General features: G+C 46.1%; 1 protein-coding gene across 2 annotated transcripts in view; it reads right to left on the bottom strand.

Moving 5' to 3' along the window:
- abat (4-aminobutyrate aminotransferase) overlaps positions 1-21,399 on the bottom strand; it is a 30,549-nt gene extending 9,150 nt beyond the window's left edge. The window contains exons 1-9 of one of the 2 annotated variants that reach the window (XM_035397526.1): positions 21,240-21,399; positions 13,388-13,537; positions 11,540-11,637; positions 11,019-11,048; positions 8,589-8,706; positions 2,529-2,578; positions 1,542-1,622; positions 566-658; positions 66-128 (exon numbers count right to left, since the gene is read on the bottom strand). In XM_035397526.1, coding sequence (XP_035253417.1) covers positions 66-128; positions 566-658; positions 1,542-1,622; positions 2,529-2,578; positions 8,589-8,706; positions 11,019-11,048; positions 11,540-11,637; positions 13,388-13,457 — 603 coding nt within the window. In that variant the 5' untranslated portion in view covers positions 13,458-13,537; positions 21,240-21,399. Of the gene's footprint in view, positions 1-65; positions 129-565; positions 659-1,541; positions 1,623-2,528; positions 2,579-8,588; positions 8,707-11,018; positions 11,049-11,539; positions 11,638-13,387; positions 13,538-20,658; positions 20,786-21,239 lie in introns of those variants that run through there. The other variant, XM_035397527.1, reaches the window with a different exon arrangement.
- Between the last annotated feature and the right edge of the window lie 2,360 nt (positions 21,400-23,759).

The raw sequence follows: 23,759 nt of genomic DNA, 5'->3' as shown, positions 1-23,759 counted from the left end.
TCACAACTGCTGAAATCCATATGTCCTTTCCTTCAAATTTTGGTCGGTTGTACGCACCCACGTACCTGGTTGATCATACAGGAGCTGACCTCCTCCTGGCTGGGTACGTTGTGACCCCTCTCCTTGTTCTGTGGGGGGAAAATGAAGAACACGGTCGATGCGGTTGTGTGCTGCGCCTGTCCTGATAACACGTGTAAAACATCATGGTGGAACAAGCAGGAGCCATTCTAGAACCTGCTGAAGTTCACAAAATAGGCAGCCATCTAGGGCTTTCCCCATCAGGAAAATAAATAAATAAATAAATAAACAGAATAAATAAAAACTAACGGGGAAAGCGTTTCTTTAGCAGGTCACGCCACACGTTTATGGATCTGCCCACTGTGGAGCCTTCGCATGCAGCCAGCTATATTCCTTCTCTAGGGTCATTTTCAAAATGGCCCCAGAGGACTATATCCAAGTATTTTTGAAGGACCAGTAGTCATGTTGCAGTCCCAGGAAGAGCTGACATGCTAACGGGTAAGCAGGAGGAGTGATGGGAGCAGATGTGCTCCTCCGGTGCACTCACCCTGTACCAGATGAACATGGCTTTGTAGGCGTTCTCGTTGGAGCAGGATCCGCAGGCCATGGTCTGGACTCGACTCATTCCGCTCGGGGCCACCTGCAAAGGTGAGTGTGTGGGGGGGGGGGGGGGGGGGGGGCGGAAATGGTTTGCATAAGTCCTCTGCCATAAACATGAAGGCATGCAAATATTTACCATCACAGCATGATAGGCCTGTTCCCGTCTCAAGCAGACTCTGTGTGTGTGTGTGTGTGTGTGTGTGTGTGTGCGTGTTTCCTATCATAAATTGCGTAAGTTTATATCCCACTTTGTCATTCATTGACCTTCGAGCTTTGGCTGAGAAAGCAGCGCGGGGTCGAGAGGCTGAAGCGCTCGCTCGTCTCCGCCGGTTTGACCGGCTGGGACCGGAGTGGCAGGGCGACGTGACCCCGCCCACCCCGCCCCCGCTGTGCAAAGCTCCGAAATACAGCCCCGCACGCCGGCAGCCAGAGAGCACGGCTCAGCACTCGCGCCGATTAAGCACCTGCACTTCCACATTGCGCAACACACGCTACACCAGATTTCTCAACGGCCTGGAGGCCTTCCCGGAGAAGAGCGGAGGTGGCTAACGTCTGGATGCGGGGGATGTGAGGGTGTGATGAGATAACTGGGTGGAGGGAGAGCGTTTCCCCCGGTAACAAGCACACAGGGGCAAGGCTGAAACCCAGGACGTCAAAAAAGCCAAACGCCTTCAGTGTTGGAGCACGCTTGCTGACTGTGCACAATGTCACAATGAACATTCCCATTATCAAGCGCATTACATCGCAGGAATGCCATTTACATTTCGCAAGCTGATGTGCTTGTTTGACAGGGGACATGTTCTAACCTAATAAAACAGCTCCGGGCCATGGCCTCGAGCTTCATCCCCAAAAAGAATGTTGATATGTAGATACTAGCTAGTATGCACTAGAGGGTTAAGTGAGAATGTGAACAGGAAACCCACTGAAAGGAGGCTCTCTCCCAGCTTGTCCGGAAAGTTCTCTGGGGGCAGGATCCCAAGGGCGGGCCGGTTAACAAACGCACTCTGGAGGGACGGAAACAAAGACATGCAGCGATTAGCCAAAATGATTACACCAGAGACCCCCTATACACCACTGCACTTGAACAGGAGCCTCGAGTTTGAAAGACCACAAAAAGCCAAGAAGAGGTTGGGTTGAAAACGCAGATTTTTTTTTTTTTTTGTGAATTCTGCTTCATAATGAAGACGAGTCTAGTTTTCAACACATTATAAACAGCTTTTTAGAGAGAGAGACGGAGAAAAAAAATCCAGTTAGAACTGTTAATTAAGCACGGGAAAATACTGATTTTTTAGTTTTTCCTTTCACCAGACAACAACCTTCAGCACCCTTTAATTAGGGCAAATCTAACTCCTGGTCAATAAATGACTCAGAAGGGCTGCTGAGTGGCTCATCTTGTTAAGGCACTGTTCCAGCGCATGGACAGGCCCCGCGGTCTGGAATCAAATCCGGTCTGCGCCAGCGCGAGTGCCAGTGTCCGTGCCAACTGTCGCCTGGGTACACACTTTGAGCGGCACATTAAGTTCCCCCCTCTGATACACGACTGTATGAGCCAGATTTACAGACGGGCTTTGTGATAAGCAACAGCTGACGCCACAGGATCTGGAGAAGGTACACCCTTGCCTGCACTATCCTGAATAAACAGCGGGGAATGCGGCAATGAGTGTCCATATATACACTTGATTTGGCATGCGTATATATGAGTGATAAAGAGGGGATACAAATAATTGCAGATCAATACTAGCCTAATAATATTAATATACTTTTTGCTTTAAAAAAAAAAAAGAAGAAGAAGAAGAAATAATCAAAAACTTTTTGTGACCAGGTTGGCTGAGGACACACTAGACACAATTACATGCTTTTCCCCCCAGGACAAATCCCTTATCAATCAATTGGCCTGTCCAAGGACTCACCATGTTGTTTGGGTTTGACATTACTTTCATGAGGGCTGGGTGGTTGTAACCTAAAAAGGAAAAATAAATTAATAAATACAGATATGAAACATATAGCCTAAATTGATGCTGGGAAAAATAGGCTTCCTTACAAAAAAGTACATGAAAAAAATCAACCCATTTATGCATACTCTTCTGACCATTAAAAAATAGTTTAAACAAAAACTGTCCACCCATCACAGGAAGAGGATGAACAGTCATGGCAATGAGGCAGTTGATGTCTGCCAGTTCCAGTTCTGATGCTGAATATTTTATCCAATAACATTTAGTGCTTTGTAATGACTGCAGTAGTCATGGGATAGTCATCGTACCAAGATGGTGGAGCTACCATATGCTAGGAGTGACACACTGATTTTAACCAATCATCGTGTTCTGCTGTAGAGATCAAAACCTTCTGATTGGTTCAAATGAATCGGCGAGTAGTTCCTACTTGACCTGGATCCCACCGCGAGACTGCAGTAGGTATCGGCACCTTTACATTTACGCCAGGAACAATAACCGCAATGATGAACAAGAGGACTTTTGACAAGGGAGCGCGAGTGCAGCTGTGACAGATCTTTATCTTCCGCCATGAACCTTGTTCAGTTCAGCACAGCTCAGATACACGACGGCTTTCACAAGAACAGATAAGACACACATGCATCTTGCACAAAGAGGAAAAAACTGTCTATATGCTCAAGGCTCGTAACATGGCACCAGAGACTAGATATGGACTGCTCTGAATGGATTCTTCCACCAGGACCAGGAAAAATCCCTCATATATAAGCACTAGCAATCCTTATCCCAGCCAGCAGAGGGCAAATGAGTCTTTTTAAAGACAAAGCAGAACCTAAATTATATATTACGGAACTTTTAAATGAAATTAAACTGTTTGCTGTTGAAAAAGGTTAGCTGGCACTATTTTGGGTTTCGTAATTTTATACCAAAAATAACAACAAAAAATCTGTCATCATGACCATCCGCGGTTCCAAAGGTTCCATTTCTGTTAGCCATTTTAATAAGTTAATTTCCCATGAATGCTTACAAAGTACATTAGTACTTGTTGACATCGTATGCCAGATTGGGTTACTACATGCACAAGGTCACATTACTGCACTGTCATAGCTGAATACTGACCAACAACACCAGATACCAAGAACAGGTTTGAACAATACCAACAATACCAAGAAAAGATTTGAAGACTTCAAGTTTAGAAATTGTGTATGCATTTTATATTCAGTTAGAAATAATAAATATCACACACAGTCACAGACACACAGACAGTTAATCAGTAAATCTTTCAACTTGTGTCTTGTGTCCACATCATACAGAGCAAACTTAAGAAGGAATGCACTAAAAATGGAAATCAATTGTGTGAGATGTGGGGCTCATTTTTGTATTCCTGAGAGTAACACCGATGTTCTCCTGGATAAGAATGCCTGGCAATTGACGTTAATGTAGTGTATTCCAAGTTCCCTACATATTGGCAAAACACTGAAAAACAATACTGAATACAGCTGTTGACCTTCTCACAGACACACACACACACACACAAATATGTACGCACGCATACACACAGCTGTGGGTCACCACTCCCCTCTCCTACGCGTGCACGCATATACACACATACATATATATATATATATATATATGCAGGCAAAAACACAAATAGACAACCATGCAAGCATACATGCATTCACACACACATATATACGCATGCATACACACAAACATTCTCACACACACACACACACACACACAGAGGTCAGAGAATTGTCCATGTCTGCTTCAACATGGGATTTAAGAAGGAAATAAAATCTCTGTCTTACATAACAGTTCCCGACACAAGCCAGGCATTGTCATGTTAAATGCAATTCCACTAACTCATTCAAGTAGTGGTTACGAGCAGATCGACTAAAACCCGGCAATCAGCGACGCGCGGTGCTCCGAAGGCCTCCGCCAACCGGGACGTCACACGCGACCACCAGCGGTCACTATCATCCGCAGTGCGGTCGCGTTGAACTACGTTTCATTCAGTGGCTACACTGAAATAAACAAACATACAATACCGTACCAGGGCTGGGGTTTTCAATCACTGATTCATTTGCTCAGAAGAGCCCACCTATTCAGCTGGACTGAAGCAGCTCCGGAGGGAGAGTCCGCAGGCCAAAGTCCTGGCTCACGGTCATTATAAAACACCCTGGGCTGCTGACCAAAAGGAGACGATAAGGTCATCGTGTCCCAATCTGGCCCCCTTGTGCGGTCGCCCCTCCCCTGAGAGCTGATTGGCTAAGCAACCCCCTGCCTTTCCTGGGAAACCTTCATACCCTGGGTCAACTCTGTAGACCTGCTTCAATAAAACGTAGATAAACAGAAACAGCCGATGCTTTAAATAAATGGACTGGTGAATAAGGGTGCTACAGCTGTGCCACACCCCGGATTCGAACCCTGATTCTGCCGGTGACGGGTCTGGACGCTGCAGCAGCCTGCCTCATTGCCACCCTTTGCAGTTGGTGCGCTAACACAAGCGCTAAGCTGTCTGGTGCAGATAGCACTTCAGAAATACGAGACAACATTCTGTGCAATGGGGGAGTGATGTAACACGTGCCGTGTAGCTGCAGACGTCCTGCGGTTCGCATCACTACTGACCACGCGCACACACACACACACGCACGCACGGACGCACGCACGCACGCACGCTCACACACACACACGCAGGTTTCTCTGGTTTAGTAACAACAAGGTGTGATACTCCAACAGGAAGAGTCAGGAAGCTGCTGCTAGGTGCGCCTGTCATATTTTTAGTGAGTGACTCAGTGGGGGTTGCCACGGGCCCTGTTCCTTCACGAGGCCAGATGCAGTTCAGTGGCTTTGCCCGCGGCCTTTGGGCGCTTTTACATTTTGACTCTGAACCGGAACGAGGTGGATTTTACTGGAAATGCACACACCCCTCCCCCACCACTCCACAGAAAGAAAGTCAGTGGTGTGTGTGTGTGCGTTTGTGTGTGCGCGCGTGTGTTTGAGTGAGACACCCGGAGAACAAACGTGACGCTCATGCTCCATTACTGCCACAGGCCTGACAGCCCGCACACCACCGGCACACACAAGCAACCATTTAACCCCTGTCTGTTTCAATCCCGTTCAGATACACATTTATTTACATCACTAAGCGGCAGCAGGCCCACGCCATTCACTACATAAAGATAAAATATGGCTTCCTCCTGTGATGCAGCTTAGAGACTAGCGTCTTCTATTTACAAAACATAAAATGTCTTGGGTGGCTTAACAGGAATTATATTCTGCAGTATAACTAACAGAGCTTTGAAGAAGCATTGTAAAAGATCTATTATCTGGGCAGCACCTCCGCTAATTTTCATCCTCAGGTTGTACAACGCGCTACCAGCAGCTCAGGGATTTGAGCCAATCATTGCGCTTTGCTTTGAAGATGGCCGATTGTAGCACTACCTGTTTTTGGCAAGCTAACTCACTCTCCCATCACTGCAACCTCACGTTCACCCCCCTCTCCACCAAAGGTCACTCGGTAACACAAACTGTTTTGGTCCTCGAGTCGACTCAAGTTTTTGAGCCCCTCGTTCAACACCTGTTCCCAAGGAACGCAAAACCGCCAGGAGTCGCGCTGTTCCGGAAACGTGGCCTGAAAGCAACCCGAAACAGCCTGCCAGTACGCAGGGCCGCTGGGCTCCTGTCATGTCAGGGACACGTGTTAAAATCGGGCAGTCGCTACTTTCAGATGAGTGACCGCTTGCTTCCAGGCTCCCTGTCGTACTGAAGGGTTTTCAGCTTCTCTCTGGCTCCTGGGCTGTCCCATCTGGAGTTAATCTGTGATTTTCTCATTGGTCCTGAAAAAGGTTTTTTTTTTTTTTGAGGCCCTGTCTCCCCTCATCTCCAAGTGTTACGTAACCAAGGCTACAGGGCATGGGAAAGCTTCAGATCTACCCTCCCCCCGCCTTCCCCACACCGAACTAACAAATCATTCAAAATATATACTGTACCTCTTATTTCAGGTAAACAAACCACAAATATATCACAGTGCTCATGAAAAATATATATTGCAAAATACACAGTAGATATTTAACATTTAATGAAATGTATCTTCTTTTTTGCTGATGATGTTTGCAATACCACTATATTTTCATTAAGAGATGCTGCCTGGAATTACCAGCTACATGTAATCACCTCAAATGGAGAACTGTAATTCAATAATGCTTTTAAAGACTGCGCTAGCTTCAGCACAGGGATCAAGCTCGAGATTAGCTGGGCTTATCGGCCATAGAGGCACAGCGATAACCATGGCGAGAATAAAGCTGTGGAAACCGCCGTTAAACAAAACAGTGCTTAAAAACAGGATAGAATTTCAACAGCGATTGTGGGTTTCTGGTATTTTTCCTTGAGTGAAATAAACAGCCACCCAAAAGCTGCATTTAGACACGATTTCTTCATGGTGGAAAGTGAATCACAGGCTGTACAGTGACGGTTTCAAAATAACCCTTGAAACCAGACACTGCAACTCAATCGTGTTTTGAAGCAGTAATGGCAATGCTAACGCTAACTCGGGCGCTTTGGAAACCAAACAAACGTGAATGGCTGTGGAGAAATCTACACCGCATCTCCCATACATCCCAGTCTTGCCCACATGAAATAGCCCGAGCGAGTAGAGGGGTTTTAAATGAGGGCTGCTGGGTTAGGGTTATGGTTTGGATTAGGGTTAGGGATGGGCCCCCGGGCCTGGTACTTAAACCAGCCTGCACACACTGTGCTCTTACAGGCGGGCCTGTAGGGTGTCACAGAGAGGGAAGACCTCAGTGCTCCGCTGCAGTGCACAAAGTGCTGTGTTTACCCATTGGCCTGCAGTGAATCAGTCATCCCGTGACAAACCTAAAACCTGGCCCACAGCTTGGACTCACTGCCATAAAACAGCACACATTAGGCTCTTCTGCAGTCTGACGTCACTGGTGTAAATATTCAGTGTATGAAAAATAGTACTGTTTTTTTTTAACCCCCCTTTTTGTTCACGTCATCTCACGGCCTGCTTCAGCCCCTCCGGGACCCGCAAACGGCCCCCCGGCCAGCAGTTTCAGAACCGCCAAAACCAAACGGGCCCGCTCGCGTGAGTTCTGGCGATGAGGCGCGGCTGCTGCGGCGTCTCGGCCGGCGCGTTCGCCGAGGAGTCAGACGAAGAGAAAAGGGCAGTCTGCTGGAGCCCGCCGGCGTAATTAAACCTTTAACAACCCGTCTGAGACTCCCCACCGCCACATTACCGCGAAACGCCTGGACGAGCTGGACCCGTTAAACAGCCTCAGGCTGAGCCCGGCTCCGCCCTAGGGCGGCAGACTGAGCTACGCTCTGGGGAAGCGCACGAAACGATCAGAGCATACCTGTGGACTCACCTTAATGCTCTGACGAAGGTCCGTTGCCCGGAAGCCAAGCTTTTTACATTCATTGATGAGATTTGCAATCAAGCTCAGTGTGCCAAAGACAAAATAGAGGCACTTCTCGTTCATGCCAGTTAAAGCTAAAAATTCAACCCACATTTCCACTTTCCAATCCACGAAACCCTCTTTCAAGGCAACTATTTAAATAATATGCACAGTTTATGCTTCCTTTGTCCCATAATCAAATTCTAACGAACATTATGTGCACAGTACAGCCTTAGAAAAACAACAATTCAACCAACATGACCGGGCAAATGCTACAAAATGGAATTTGACAATTACTCCGGTGATACCGGTTGGACAGATCAGTTTTGCTCTCGCGGGAGAGCTTCTAGCATGTCAGCTTGTTAAATTCTCACACGGAAAACTGTTCACTGATTAATTCTGTCCATCTGTCTGTCTCTGTCTCAGTCTGTCTGTCTGTCTCTCTGTCTCTCCCTCTCATTCTGTCCGTCCATCTCTCTGTCTCTGTCTCTCTCTCTCCGTCTCTCTGTCATTAGTGTTCAGCGAACAGCCCAAAGCCCCTCCGCTCTCTCTCTGCTGAAGTAGTCCTGCCCTGTTTCGGGTCTGGAGGCCTGAGGAGTCTCACCGATGGGGATGGACGAGATCTGGGTGTACAGGTCCAGCATGCGGTTGCCGTCCACGTCCACCAGGTAGTTCCCGCGGCTCTCCTCGTAGTTGCAGAAGAAGTGCACGGCACCGACGTTCTGAGGGGAAAGCAGTGGACAGCGTTCAGGCGCTGCTCTAGCGTGGCGTGAGTGGGCCCCGGTCTCGTACCCAACCTGGACGGCGCCAGCCCCAACCAGCGCGTAAGCGGTGCCAGCGTCACCCAGGGAGGGAGAGGCTTCAGTAGGCCAGCAGATCAGCTGCCGTGCCAGGGTGTCCTCGACCAGCCTGTCGAGCTGCACTCAAAGCATCTTCCTCCGCGTGCGTGTGTGCGTGAGCTTGACTAGCAAGCTGTGGCGTGATAAGAATTTGCGGCTGACATAACACACTTGAATGCTAACGAATGTGGTTGGAGAGACCGAATTTAGCCTTCAAAAGGCTCCCTGGATCATTCAGATGACCCTGGACCTCTGCTCAAATCGTTTTTGCAAGCCTTGCGCTAACAGAGGGCCTGAGAAAGAAATGCAGCTCAGTCATGTCAGCCGGTAACAGTAAACTGCTGCCTTCATGACTCAGGGAACAGCCAAGAAGTGTCCTTTAAAAATACACTAATCAAATGTGACATTCCTGATGGCGGTACTCCACAGTGAAGCTACGCAGCACAACGGCTGTGCATTTGCTTCAGTGGAGTGACCCCGATCTAACTGAACTTTCCTCAGGTCAACGTCATACCTCTTCTAAAACGTAACATTAAAAAGCAAAACACCGCCAGTGTACATTGCATAAATCAATATACTGTAAATTTTCCCCTCATGTATTTTAATGAAAGGCAGACTGAGGAGCAGGAGGGTATGCAGTTTATTTAGACAGTCTTATTACTGATGGTAACCGAGGCACAGAGTAAGTCCGGCAGAGAAGCTTACGCAACCGCGTCAGTGAGCGAAGAGGAGCGGCTGCAAAATCATTTGGAGAATTAATGTCCCCCGTCTCTCCACAGCAGGGTTCTGCTGCTGTGGCCGTCTCATCCAATCAGTGTCCTCGTCCGGAACGCAGTGACAAATGTGCCGTCTGACAAGACCAGGCCGTCGGCTACGTGCAGCCTGCGATGTCCCCTCTCAAACAGGAAGGACATTGCGGGCTGTCCTCACAGCCGGTTTTTAAGACGAGTGCGTGTCATCGCGGCCTGTCCTCACAGCTGGTTTTTCAGACGAGTGCGAGACATCACGGGCTGTCCTCCAAGCCGGCTTTTCAGACGAGTGTGAGACATCACGGGCTGTCCTCCAAGCCGGCTTTTCAGACGAGTGTGAGACATCACGGGCTGTCCTCCAAGCCGGCTTTTCAGATGAGCGCGAGTCATCGCGACCGGTGAGTGTTTATGTCCGCCTCGCGGCTCCTGTACAAGTGAGAGGCCTGCGGAGGCCAGCTGAGGAAAGCACCGCAGATGAGTGTGCGTGTATCAGTGCATGTATGTATGAGTGTGCGTGTATCAGTGCATGTATGTATGAGTGTGCGTGTATCAGTGCATGTATGTATGAGTGTGCGTGTATCAGTGCATGTATGTATGTGCGTGTCTGTGTATGAGTGTGCGTGTATCAGTGCATGTATGTATGTGCGTGTCTGTGTATGAGTGTGCGTGTATCAGTGTATGTGTGTATGTGCGTGTCTGTGTATGAGTGTGCGTGTATCAGTGCATGTGTGCATCTGTGTGTATGAGCGTGCCTGTGCATGAGTGCATGTGTGTGTATAAATGAGCTTGTATGTGAGCGTGAGCGTGTTTGTATGCATGTGGGGGGGGGGCCTTCAGTGATGCGAGGTGGACAGCGTAGCAGTGTGCACGGGTAAGTGCGTCCAATCCCCCACCCCCCCTTTTCCCCCGGAGTCATTGACGTGAACAGCCTTCAGATAAACACGGTGCCGCTGGTGATAAGAAAGTAATTATGAGACCACCGCCCGGGATCAGGAGAGGCAGACAGCAGTCGCCTGGCGGATCTTACAGAAGTAGTAACAGTTGCAACTATAAGACTGCAAAAGGAGAAAGTCTGGAGCACACGGAGGCAAAATAAGCCCTTTAATGGTGCAAAATAAAACTGACGCATTTCGACGCCAGTGCGTCTTCATCACTCATATAAAAATATATATTTTTTTTAAATTGGTCTTTTGACTGGCCGATGAAGTTGCAACTATTAGTACATTTCTCAGATTTTGAGATGCATAATAATAATTATTCTAATACTTTCACAGGTGAAAATTGTCCCTGTTCCTTCACCCACCTACCCACAGAAATATACAAAGAAAGGACAAGTCGCACAATCAGATGTACGTCTGCAGTGCAGTGCGTTATTGTGACACGAAGAGAGAAACGCATTCACACAGAATCCCCTTCCCCAAAATGGCCGCCGGCGCCTTCCCTCACCTGGATTTCACCCAGCTGCTTCGTCAGCTCCTATAGCGAGGGGGGGGAGAGAAAGAGAGGAGGTAATTATACCATCCAATCACGCCACGTCTCACATGCTTGGTAATTACACGCATTTTGCAGCCAGTTATGCTGCTCATGCATCTACTGAAACTCAAGGACTCCTCTCTTCCTCATTTACGAAGAGGGCCCCAGGCCAAGGCCAAGCTGCCAGCAGTTTACCGTTTTATATGGAGGTGACAAACTCTTCGCAAAAACGGGAGGTCGTTCAATAAACCTTTTCACACCAGGAACGAGTTTCCCTCAGAGCAGTCAACATGTTTTCACTATCACACACAAAATGAAAACAAATACACTGTCTCATGTGTAAAAAATGTAAGTTGACATGCCCTCATTCCTGCGCACTTATCCTGCCTTAGCAGTGCTGAGCGAGCGATGGGCGTGGCTAATCCTTTCGGGTTTATCATCACTAAACGGCCTCATTGTGAGATGACGCGCGCCGCCCGGCCTCTGTCCCTTACCCTGGAGCGGGGGCCCGGGACCTCGGTCTTCATCGACGGGCCGTCGTACTCAAACTCCTCCAGCGTCTTGGTGGCGGTTTTGCTGACATATCGGTACCCTGTGAAAGAGCAAAGGCAGCACCATGCTGAAATTCTCTCCGGCAAAATAAAACTGAAAGCTGTATTGCGACTATTCAGCTATCGGTAACAGCGATATTGATAGCAAGGCACACTCAAAGATGGTTAAATCGATTTGGATTCGGAATGTACAATAATGAAAGTGGCATAACTACACAACGGTCTCGAGGCACGTGTTGATTCTCCAAGTGATTGAAAAAAATATATTTACAGAAAAAAATGTAGAAATGACCTTTTTGCAACAGTCACCCATACCCATACCCATACACTACCCATTTTGCAAGGCGTGACAAGTCACTATATAGGCAGATATGAGATGCTAAATGTTAACCAGGGTCATGTAAACCTACAATGTGTCATACATGCTTCACATCGTAAAGGTCCGTTTATCATATGAATTCACAGTATCAGCTATTGTGTCAACTAGGTCTACTTACAACATACACTTCCACATGTACATGAAGCTGCTTGTAGGAGAGGCACAATATAGACGGCACTGTCCTGAAGAGGGCTTTTGAGAAGATGGAGACGGAACTGTGTGCACCCCAAACGCATGGATTGCACATTAAACTGCGCTGCAGTCTCATAAATTCTATAAACCCAAATTTGGGGCGCTTTCAAACCCAATTACCGGGAGCCGGCATGAGAGCGACTGTGTCGAAATCACACCACGCCCTGTGGCGAAGAGACAGCGCCTGTCCCCGTCTGTCAATCACAGCGAGGGAGAGAGGTCATACAGAGTGAGGCACAGCCCTCACACTGCATTTTCTCCTATTGGCAGCATAGTACTCTTTTTGGCTTAATGGACCTACTTAAAGTACGCTGACAATAAAGTAAGAACACAACAAATTAAATCAAAAGGGGGGGGGGGGACTTTATTTTCTTGGGCAGTATGGATAAGCTACTGTCCATTCATACTCTCTGACTCAAAGCCTGGAACTTTGAGTTTGGATCGTACATCTAATCTCCATACGCAATCTTACATAAATGCTCCAGAGTGCCGCATGTTGTAAATGAAACCTGCTGTGTGAGGCAAGATCTCCGGGTTAATGATCGAAAGGAGGGAAAGAATGCAACTTTCTCTGCCTCCTAGCTGGAGGGATACGTCCACCACTCCACACACGAACGAGGCCGGGCCTGGAGCGCGTTATGCAAGGGCTCCTCAGAAGCGGAGCAGAAGGGCAGCGGCAGTGGCGTTTCCGCTTCGCGCGCACGGAAAGCGGACGCACGCGGCCGTCGTATCCCAGCATGCACCGCGTGAGGCGCTCCCGGGTTTTGCGTGATGTGTTCGGACAGCCAGATCTAACGCATTCAAACGAAGCCCGGCGTGCAGCAATGACACGACTCTCTCTTCCCTCCTGCGTTTTAGTCTTCAGGACAATTAAGTGCTTAGTTTTTAGGCCTGCCTTGTAGCATTGTCCAGAGACTGTGCAAAGCATAGTATATATATATATATAAATATATATATAGTCCATGTTAACTCTATAGCTCTTTGTACAAGGCTTTGGAAATATGAATCGTAATACTATTACTCCAGAGAGTCCAGAGGGTAAATCTCAAGTAGCTATCTGCACATGTGCACAGCTGTAGTATAAATAAATGGTCAGGCAGCCAGCCAGCCAGCCAATCAATCAGCTACAATTTCAAAACTAGCTGCAACCAGAGAACGGGGCACATCTACTATCCTCACTCAGAGGTTTCATTTCTGCATTAAAACTGCGCTGAACTCACCTGGGGCTGCGATGCGCAGGCTCTGCTGCAGGGAGAGAGACAGCTGCCGGCTCAGCAACGTGGAGGCCATGCTCGCGCTTCAGAGAGAGAGAGCCACAGAGAGAGACAGCGAGGGAGAGAGACGGTCCTCACCACCTGTCCGCGCTTCACCTGTGAGGACAGAGAGCGAGAGAAGGACGATCTTAAAGACTCCTCTCCACCCTTTGGAGCGGAGACGAAAAACAACCCGGTCAAACATTAACCCGAAGATACGACCTCTAGACCAGAGTCGACCTCTGGCCGAAGTTAGGGTCTAAACGTGTTTCCGGGTCTTTCTCTGAAAGTTAGCACTGACAAAACTACTGAAAGACCTTCCTTTGGGACCTGCACTGTTGTGACTGATTTAAAGAAAGATTGAGTAATCCAGGGCCTCAGGAAAGGAGGGGGGGGCTCTGAGCTCATGACCACTACAGATCGTAATGATAATGAATGCCAGACACACAATGAGAACATGGGCCCCATACTACAGAATTCAAAGCAAGATTAAAGCAGTCTGTTGAAGGGCTGCAGTGTAGCAGACGGGTTAGGGAACGGAGAGAGTGGTCGCTTACTGGGGGGGGGGGGGGGGGGACTGCAGTAAGCACCCAGATGTTTCTCTGCTTGTTTGTAAAAATGACAGTACAGGCAAAGACAGCATGAACCCCATCCCAGCCCCCCATGCTTGAAATGACTGGATCTGTATGCGAAAGACTAAAGCAGAAAGTGCTGAAAAACAACCATCAACAATACAAATCATTAGAAAAAAAGATTTCAAACAAAATAATGCGAAAATAAGCCATCATTTACTGCCAGGATCACAACTGACCCTGGCACAGCACTCGCCCAGAGGAATCTAATTAACCCACGCACGTGTGCTTGACAAGTCAACCGTCAATAATAAACGGCACATATTTTAAACAGGCAAATTTTACATTTTTTCCAAAAAGAATATAAAAAAAACTGTTAAAGGAAGCTAGCCAAAAGCTGGTCGCTGAGGGAGAGCTCAGTTGGCAGATTCCTGCTTCCTTTCACACAAGACTGACTCCTCTGCTTGGTGGTGCACCACATGTACACTAAGCTAGTTCTCCAACACACCGCCTGTACAGCGCAGCTGCAGAGGGAAAAAAAGAGTCTGCTCACCTTCACTCTCTAAAATCAACAGATAAGCTGCAGCAAAGACACTAAATGGCAGATTTAGGGGACAAATAAAGTTTTTTTTAAAGGGGGTTACAACTTGTTCCTCTAAACACATGCCATGGTACCACCTGAGCTCAAACCCATGCCTTGCCTACTTCCTAGAAGATCCAAAATTTCGAATGGGGAGTTTTCATAATTCTGGTTGCGTGTGTTGCAGTTGTGAAGCTTGAAAATCTTGTTGTGGGAACTTGTGGGAATCTGATTTAGGGATGAGCCACACCCAAAGCCCCAGCAACGTCTGACGGGGTCAGATTAACAAACACGCAAAGGTGTAAGGTCAAAAATGCGTGATTAGCCTGTTCTTAACTGAACATTCCAATGCTGATGCAACAATTACTACTGGTAAGTGGTAGCTTTAAGTTCTAGAACACTGGCTTAAAATTGACAAACATTTAAAATAAAAACCAACATACTCTTCACAAGGCTAACACTGATCACAAAACAGTTTTCCAAGACACTGGAAGAGAGAGAGAGAGAGAGAGAGAGAGAGAGAGAGAGAGAGAGAGAGAGAGAGAGAGAGAGAGAGAGAGAGAGAGAGAGAGAGAGAGAGAGAGAGAGAGAGAGAGAGAGAGAGAGAGAGAGAGAGAGAGAGAGAGAGAGAGAGAGAGAGAGAGAGAGAGAGAGAGAGAGAGAGAGAGAGAGAGAGAGAGAGAGAGAGAGAGAGAGAGAGAGAGAGAGGTGTTATTGAGAAGCTTGTGCGCGCAGGCGCAGTACGTTGGCATTTGCTCAGGGCAATACATCGACCAAAAGGTCAATCCAGGGCGAGAGACCCGGGCGAGTGACGTGCCGTAAGGAATGCGAGTGCCGTTTCAGCCAATCAGCTGGGGGGTGTGTAAAAGGCAGGTGCCTCCGGAGGGACAGGCCAGCACCATGGACAGCCCCCAGAGCTGGCGGAGCGGGCCGATAAACTTCAAGAGAGCACCCGGGAAAACCTGTTGGTTTGGAACGGGGGGGGGGTTTACTGGCAATGTGCAAATCACCTGTAGACCCCTCTGTGGATTTGTGCGCATGTGCCACCCCTTTTCTTCCTGAGAGACAGTTATCAGAAACCGATTGGGGGGGGGGGGGGGGGGGGGAGGGTGAGTAGTAGTAATGATTTATAAAACATTAAACAACAAAACAATCTATCAAACTCCATTGAACCAAAAGCAATCGCTAAGCCTCCACCCCCAATAACAGCAATATTACGTTCACATTTAACAACAGTATTACATCAAAGCCTCAGTTTGCACAAAAGGCTATATAGTTGACATGAACTATATATACTGTATTTTTGCGCAGTCTTTGGACAATGCTACAAGGCAGGACTAAGAAAGCACTTAATTGTCCCGAGGACCGGCACTACAACGCAGGGGGGAAGGGAGAGTCGTGTCATTGCTGCACGGCAGGCTTCGTTTGAATGCGCTAGATCTGGCTGTCCGAAGACATACGACGGTCGCGACCGCTTTCCGTGTGCGCGAAGCGGAAATGTCACTGCCGCTGCCCTTCTGCTCCGCTTCTAAGGGCCTCTTACATAATCCAGGCGGCTGCAGCAGGAATATTCCAGACGACGTCTTCAGAAAACTCTGAACCCCCATGCAGACATCAACCCGACTGGCTAAAACTGGTTCTCTCCGAAAGAGCGTTACGCAAGCCTGACTCGCATATGCCTCTGGGAATACACCAACAAAGTAGGGTAAATTGGCCAATCCGTCGAGGGGGGTAAATTACTATAGAACCCCACGTACATCGATGGGTCTGATTTTCAATGAGCGCAAAAATAGCTGCACATTCATCAATGGATTAAAACAATGAAACACTACTGTAGGATAATCAAGCAGAAAAGCAACCGATTTTTTTAAGAACATACCATGACCTAATTTTACGTGTGTTTTTATTATTAACGTGTGTTATTAAATAATTTTTACAAATGATTTCTAATAACTTCTAATGATATTTACAAATGACTTATATTATGGAAATCTACGTATGGAAAATGAATCGCTTGATATAGATTTTAGCATTAGCTACTACGGCTGCTCCACTTTAAACACACTTTAGGGATGTATCCAGGCACAATCGACACGGTGTATCAAAAATATAGCCCTATTTATGTGCTGCTAAAAGCGACTTTTTACTGATGCTACGTAGCCCCATGTTTACCCACCTGGACTGATAATGTTGATTAAGTAGCCTAGGCTAAAAGAGTTTATGTACTTGCAAGCTAAAAACGTTTACAGTCAGCGCGCTAATTCCACAATGTAATGTAGTATATATATGAGTTCTAAATTAGCAAAGATGTCTTTTACAACCTTTCGGTTGCCTATTAGTTCTAGCCTACGGACAGCAGATTTCCCTGGAGAAGGTTGTAAAATGTCAAAAGGACTTGTTGTTGGTATTAAAACTGACGAACAATAACACTGATTTTTATTTTATTTTATATACTGCATCCGTTTGATAAACAAGTAGCCAATACAACACAATAGCAACTGGGCTGCACCATTCATCACATATCCGTTTCCTAGCTGCCTTTTTCTGTTACAAAACGGCTCCTCTGGCAGTTACAAAATAAAGCTGCTCAGTATTCGATGGGAGTACATCTCCAAGGAGCCAGGAAACATTACTCTGATCGCGTTTTTGAAGATCAAAGAACAAGAGGCAGACAGTTCGGTTGTTGCCTCGTTAAGGATGACATTAATGGTTCTAGAGGTCATATTTACAGGTTTAAATGTTACTGGTTTAGTTTTTTATGCAGATAAAATAATCTCTCTCTCTCTCTCTCACACACACACAACCTTTTTTGAAGGCTATTAAAATGCTAATCACTTCCGCGTTATGCAACGTGCTTCGGCAGCAATCGCAATCAAAGGTCCATTTTGAAGGACTGGTTCACAAAACTCGCCACATACATTTACCGGAACGAATCAACAAATTAGACGCTTTGGAAAATGATTTATATTAACCGAGGTATTTCATACTTTCCACGAACTAGTGGGACCAGTTACCAGACCAGAATTCCGACATGCTCACTGTCCGGATACAACCATTACTGTGACTGCTCTAAAACAAACGCATCAAACTATGTCGAACACATCGACGCAGTAAGGCTGCACATTTCTTTGAACATTTAACAACAAATATGCTCGAAGTGACGTCTGTGACACACTAACCTAAAGTGTAAGATTTAACAGGTAAGGGCCAAACTAAGGCATCGATACAAGGTACTTAACATGCCAACACAATTCATTTTCAACAAAACATTTGGTAAATGTTTCACTTGATATTTAAGTGAAAACATTTACTTAAAGGGATCATTGACATATTCTGAGAAACTGAGCTTCTGTATTAACAAATAATCTACATCTCAGTAGTTTAGTAGTCAAAGTTTAAATCGGATCTACCCACTCCTGTTATCTGCATATTCCAGTGAAGTACATAACATGTTCATCGTAAATCAGCTTAATTTCTCCGTCCACTGGATACCGATATCGGCTCACATCGTACTTGGTGCTAACCAATGGGACAGCAAAATGGACCGTTATGTTAGCTGCACTGACGGACAACCTACAACCTCCGTTTCAAGAAGAATAGTTCTGAAATATTCACTGTTAGAGTTCAATGAATTGGTCTATTTTTTGCTAGATTTATCGTTGCATAATATTAATTTATTAACTTTAATGTCAACACTCCCTAGATAAGAGGATCAGTCAAGTAGTAATGCAACATCACTTTTAGTCCAGCTTTTACATTTATTATTTTTTTCGTCAAGACACCCATAAAAGGTAATTTCACACAGTAACTGAAACGACTGCTCTCTGCACGGGAGACGATCACATAAAGGTGTTTGTGTCCACCTTGCAAAAAGGCTCTTGGAGTCTGATGATCGAGTACCGTTTTTAAAGGTGATCATGTTAAAAAAAAAAACTAAAAAAACAAAGTTAATTGGCAGGTGCAAATCACAGCAAGCTCACCCCAAGACCAGTAAAAGGTCATTGCACATCAGCACATTATCAGTGCAGGCAGAGAGCTGAAAATGTATTCAGTCAACTGCAAATGTATTTGGCCAAGCTTGGAATTACAACATGGCAGACAGAAGAACAAGTATACCCAATTAGCAGACCTGGCTCCATCAGGAAAGACGTTTATTGTCTGTGTGTGTTACACTGTTTTACAGTGTTTTACAAACTGTTAGCCCATACCTTTAGAAAGAAACAGGTCCCTCTGTTGGAACCTATAACAGCTAAACAAAAACATTGTAGAACCCTGAGTCAATGAACCCAGACTCCTGTAAGCTGTACGGTGTCATTCATATGTCATAAATGGAACAGCCATGACTAACACAAGCCGATGCAGAAGATTAAATGGCAAAAGGAGGGTCCTCCCATTTAAATCAGTGTACAGAAATGCCCTACATACCCACTACATACATCGTCAGTAAACTTTCACACAACATGCCCTACATCTGGAATAGCCAAAGGAAAAAAAAAAAACGATACTGAGAAATGTGAATATTAGCCAATGACAAAAACTACAGTAACCAGTCCGCATTTGTGTTAAGACACCTTACAGAAGAAAGATGCAAGCATTTGTTGAACGGTAAATGGAAATCAGAATTATGTAAGCAGTCTCTGAGTCCGTTCACCTTCCAAAAACACAAGATCAAACATCCCCCCTGGCTGTGGCATTCCATCTCTCCTGCCTTCGAGGCTTTAATGGCAATAACAGATGCAGTCGCTATGGAGATAATTGGTGTGACACAATGCTGGGCCGTGAAAGTGATTCACTGTGACTACAGTGAATTACGCTTCCTGCAAAATCTTTACTCTGTCATGCTACTGGCCTGTTCACAAGCACCCTCAAGGGAAAAATAAGTATGACAGAAATATTCTGTCTATATATCACTGAGTTTGTGAATCTGGAAGGCTTAAGAACCGATTCCCACCTGCCTGTGTCTGGCTACTGACAACAGAGCCTCAGCCATGTCCAGAAATGCCTAGCAAGAAAAATGCCCTTATATCAGCAGTTGAGATTAGTTCAACCCAGAGATGAGTTCACAACTGAGTTAAAGTACACAACTTAAACAATGTATGCTGATGTAAGGTGCTCAAACATGCTAAAAAAAATTTAAACTACTGGTAGTCTGCTCCACAAATGTGTTCAAGTCCAGCCTGGGCCTTTCTGTGTGGAGCTTGCATGTTCAACCTGTGACTGCGTGGGTTTCCTCCTAGGCTAGGCTAATTGGAGACTCTAAATTGGCCATGGGTACATAGGAGTGTGTGAGTGAATGGTGACATAATGGTGTATGTGCTGTAGATTGGTGGATAGATTGGCAGCGTGGGCAGGGTGTATTCCCACCTCTCGCCCAATGTACGCTGGGATAGGCTCCAGCACCCCCCGCGACCCTGCCCAGGATAAGCGGGTATATGGATAGATGTCCTTAAAGGTGTGTAATGCTCCCCTCATAGACCTAAATGGCGAAATGATTAAAACTCCGTCATCTCAAGTCAATCACACACACATTACAAACGGAAGTGGAGTGTACGCCTACGCCTAATGTCACAAGCTCGCTGAACTTGCAGCTTTCGCTAAAGAGGCTGCACAATCCCGTTATGTTATAGTCATATGTGTCTAGTCGCGGGGATATTTAAAATCTGTCAACCCATCACGAATTTAAACTTTAATTTCGACATAAAAGCGAGCAAGTCGGAAGCTAATCGCTGTGTGCTCTTATAATACGACCAAGAAAGTTTAGCAATGGTCCACACCGGTGCAGCAGACTTTCAAGATCAAGTATGAGCTTCCCCAGTCTGACGCAGCCATCCAGTCAAGCTACAACCGATGTAACTAAGCAACACAAAATTAGTCGCATTCTGCCTTTCAAAAATATTTGCAGTTTGTGATGGGGACAAATCGCAAATAAATTCATTTCATCTGAGAAAGAAACATTACAATTCCGTAATCAATCTAGTGTAACGTTACACGGAATGAAACCAACGTGGAATTAAGAATCATCTTAGACGATACGTTACACTGACACCGAATAAATATGCGCATTGCTTGCCGTTATATTACGTTACCTTTAAGTCACTACGGGAGTGAAATCTACAACTCCCCTTACGTCAAGGGTCTCCGCTACCAAGCTGGTCGTCTAAATGCGTTACACTGTAAACTACTGTTGCGACATATAGCAGCAAAAAGGAACCGGTTCCGACTGGATCTAGCTAGTCTATGTGGAGCCTACAGCAACGCTTGGACGTATCTCCTGGAACGTCTAGACATCTGAAGCTTGCCAGTTAGCAGACATTGCTTTTGGAAGTTGCTGTTGACCAGATATTACACGTTACATTATACAGGTTGTGCAGCTATGTAATACTCTTAGCTTGGCAACTGACGTATGCTTCGTATGCAAAATGTAGCCAGGTTGCATTTTGCCGCGATACAAATTAGCTAATGCTGTACGCAGCACAAAATACTACAGCAGGCTATTTAACTGAAACAGATAAACATCGCTTAGACTGAACCTAATGAATACAGCTGTCAGCGCCAGCTGCAAAGCATCCATACACTGGCCACAAGTAGGTTAAGCGACGTCTGTCAGGCGTTAGCACCTGCAAGCCGCCAGCCTCGGAAGTGAGCTATACACAAAATAAATACTCACCACTTTGAGCCGAAGCTTCTTTAGTACCACGGGTAAGGAACCGCTCTCTTGGTTGGCTTGTTCACGAGATGGGAAATGTTCAAACTCACTCAATCCGGCACATTTGCTAGAGCGCAAGACAGACTTTAAGGCATCGATCAGAATATGCTCTTTCCTGAAAAGGAGGGGTCTAAGGATGAGCTCTGGCTTTCCGACCAATAAGGAGGCGACATAAAAAATTGATCGGGAAAGCTCACTCCCACAATGAAGACAGCGGTCGGTCGGAATGATATAACATTTCCAAAGATCCTAGCGAAATAGTAATTGCAGCTCATTTAGGTTAACGAATAACATCGCGATGTAGACTACAGATGCCAGCTTCTTAAAAAATAGGACAGATTTTTGTAACACCACTAAGTCAATTTGGCTGTTTGTCCTGAATTGACCCCAAAATGCGCACGATTCCTACATGTTCCACGTGAAAATTTAAAAGAATATACATTAAACATAAAGGACAAGGTTCAAAAGATTTATGCAGATAATAAACGATTTGTAAACTATCTAATTACGCATTTTAAGCTACCGGACATTTAGGTAATAATTATGAATAGCCGCTTTGTAATTCTATTTATTTATTGAGGCTATTTGAGACGCAAAAATAATTCTTGGGACGTGCAAGTCAGTTGTGTAACTTAGGCTCTTAGGCTAGGCACAGATCACCTGCCTTTTTGCCCCCTTTCAGTTCCGTAATAGCTCATATAAAATGCTATTATCTCTCACATCAAAATGGGCAACCAAGGGGACTACACCATCATGAACTACATGACCAAAAGTGTCAGATCACCCCTTAGTCTGGGGCTGTTTTCCATGTTTTGGGCAAGGCCCCTTAGTTCTGGTGAAGGCAAACCTTAATTCTACAGCATACAATCACATTCTAGACGATTCTTTGCTTCCCCACCAGTTTGGGGAAGGCCCTTTTCCGTTTCAGCACGACAATGCCCCGGGCTCACAGTGAGGTCCATATAGAAACAGTTTTGACGTGAATGTTGTGGAAGAACTTGACTGACCTGCACAGAGCCCTGACCTCAACCCCATCCAACACCTTTGGGATACATTGGAAAGCCAACTGCAAGCCAGGCCTAATCATCCAATCAGTGACTGACCTCACTAATGCTCTTCCAGCAGAATGGAAGCAAATCCTTGCAGCAATGGTCCAACATCTAGTATACAGCCTTCCCAGAAGGTTGGAGGTTGTTATAGCTGCAAAGGGTGGACCAACTCCATATTAATGCCCGTCATTTTGTATGAGATAGTGGGTGTCAGGTGTTCACACACTTTTGGCCATGTAAGTGTACCATCAGATCATTAGTCCATACACACCAGCCAGACGCCTCATCTTGCAAGGCAGAGACATCCGTCTTCTCCCTCTCTCCAAGCCTGCACTTCCCGGTCATGTCTCACCCTGTTACATTCATGTAAAATTAAAAAAGAAGTCAATAAGTCAACTTATTATTTTACATCCAGCTCAAGATGCCATTGGGTACAAGCTGGGTTGTGTGCAGAGACATGTAGGGCATCTGCCTGGGTGTTGAGAATTCAGTGTCATCAGCATAGCAATGATATAAGCTGTGAACAGTGATGACAGGAAAGAGATTTGGTGTTGAGGGAAAAGAGGAAGGAGCATGAAATAGAGCTCCGGGGGACACCTGTAGAGTCAAGGGCTGAACAGGGAGAAGAACACAAGTGTGTTGCAGCATCGGAAGAGAGATGAGAGAAAGAAGCAAGAGGTGAGCGGTAGGCAGTGACTTTGGAGGAAAGGGTGAAGGGTGAGATGTTTTAGAGGTTACAGTGGGCTGAGGCAGTAGGAACAGCTGGGTGGGGATAGTTTGGATGACAGTAGAGTAGAAACATACAAAGTGGAGGCCAGATTGATGGGGATGGGTCACCAAGATCACCAGAGGGTCAGTTCCTCATGACTAGGTCCAGTAGGTCACCACCAGCTTTGTGTGTGGGTAGTGAGTGCATCATGGGGCGACAGAGCTCAGGAGGTAAGAGCGGTTGTCTGGCAGTCGGAGGGTTGCCGGTTCGATCCCCTGCCCTGGGCGTGTCGAAGTGTCCCTGAGCAAGACACCTAACCCCTAATTGCTCCCAACTGGCTGATTGGAACCTTGCATGGCAGCCTTTCACCGTTGGTGTGTGAGTGTGTGTGAACAGGTGAATGAGAGGCATCAAAGGGTACATATTTTATTTTATTTTTTAAGCACCATTGCTCAGTCAGTTAGAAAAGTTAACAGCCGTGGACTTGGACTCCACAGTGTATGGTGATCCCTTGCAATGGCATAGAGGGCTTAACTAGCGAGTGGCATGAATTGCATTTCAATTAAATCCCATTAAGATAAACTACAGCTCTCTGGAGGTACCAGTTGATATTAAGCAATGATCTGGTTGGGCAAGTGGTTACAACTGTTGCCAGATATGCAAGAACATTTTACCACCAAAGGGCTCAAAACAAATTCAGCATGAAAATTTTGTGTAAAGGAC

This window comes from Anguilla anguilla, chromosome 17 (assembly GCF_013347855.1).
Source record: "Anguilla anguilla isolate fAngAng1 chromosome 17, fAngAng1.pri, whole genome shotgun sequence".
Classification (NCBI taxonomy): Eukaryota; Metazoa; Chordata; class Actinopteri; order Anguilliformes; family Anguillidae; genus Anguilla; species Anguilla anguilla.
Note: the sequence above shows the minus strand (reverse complement) of the source record. Positions and strands in the feature narration are given on the sequence as shown.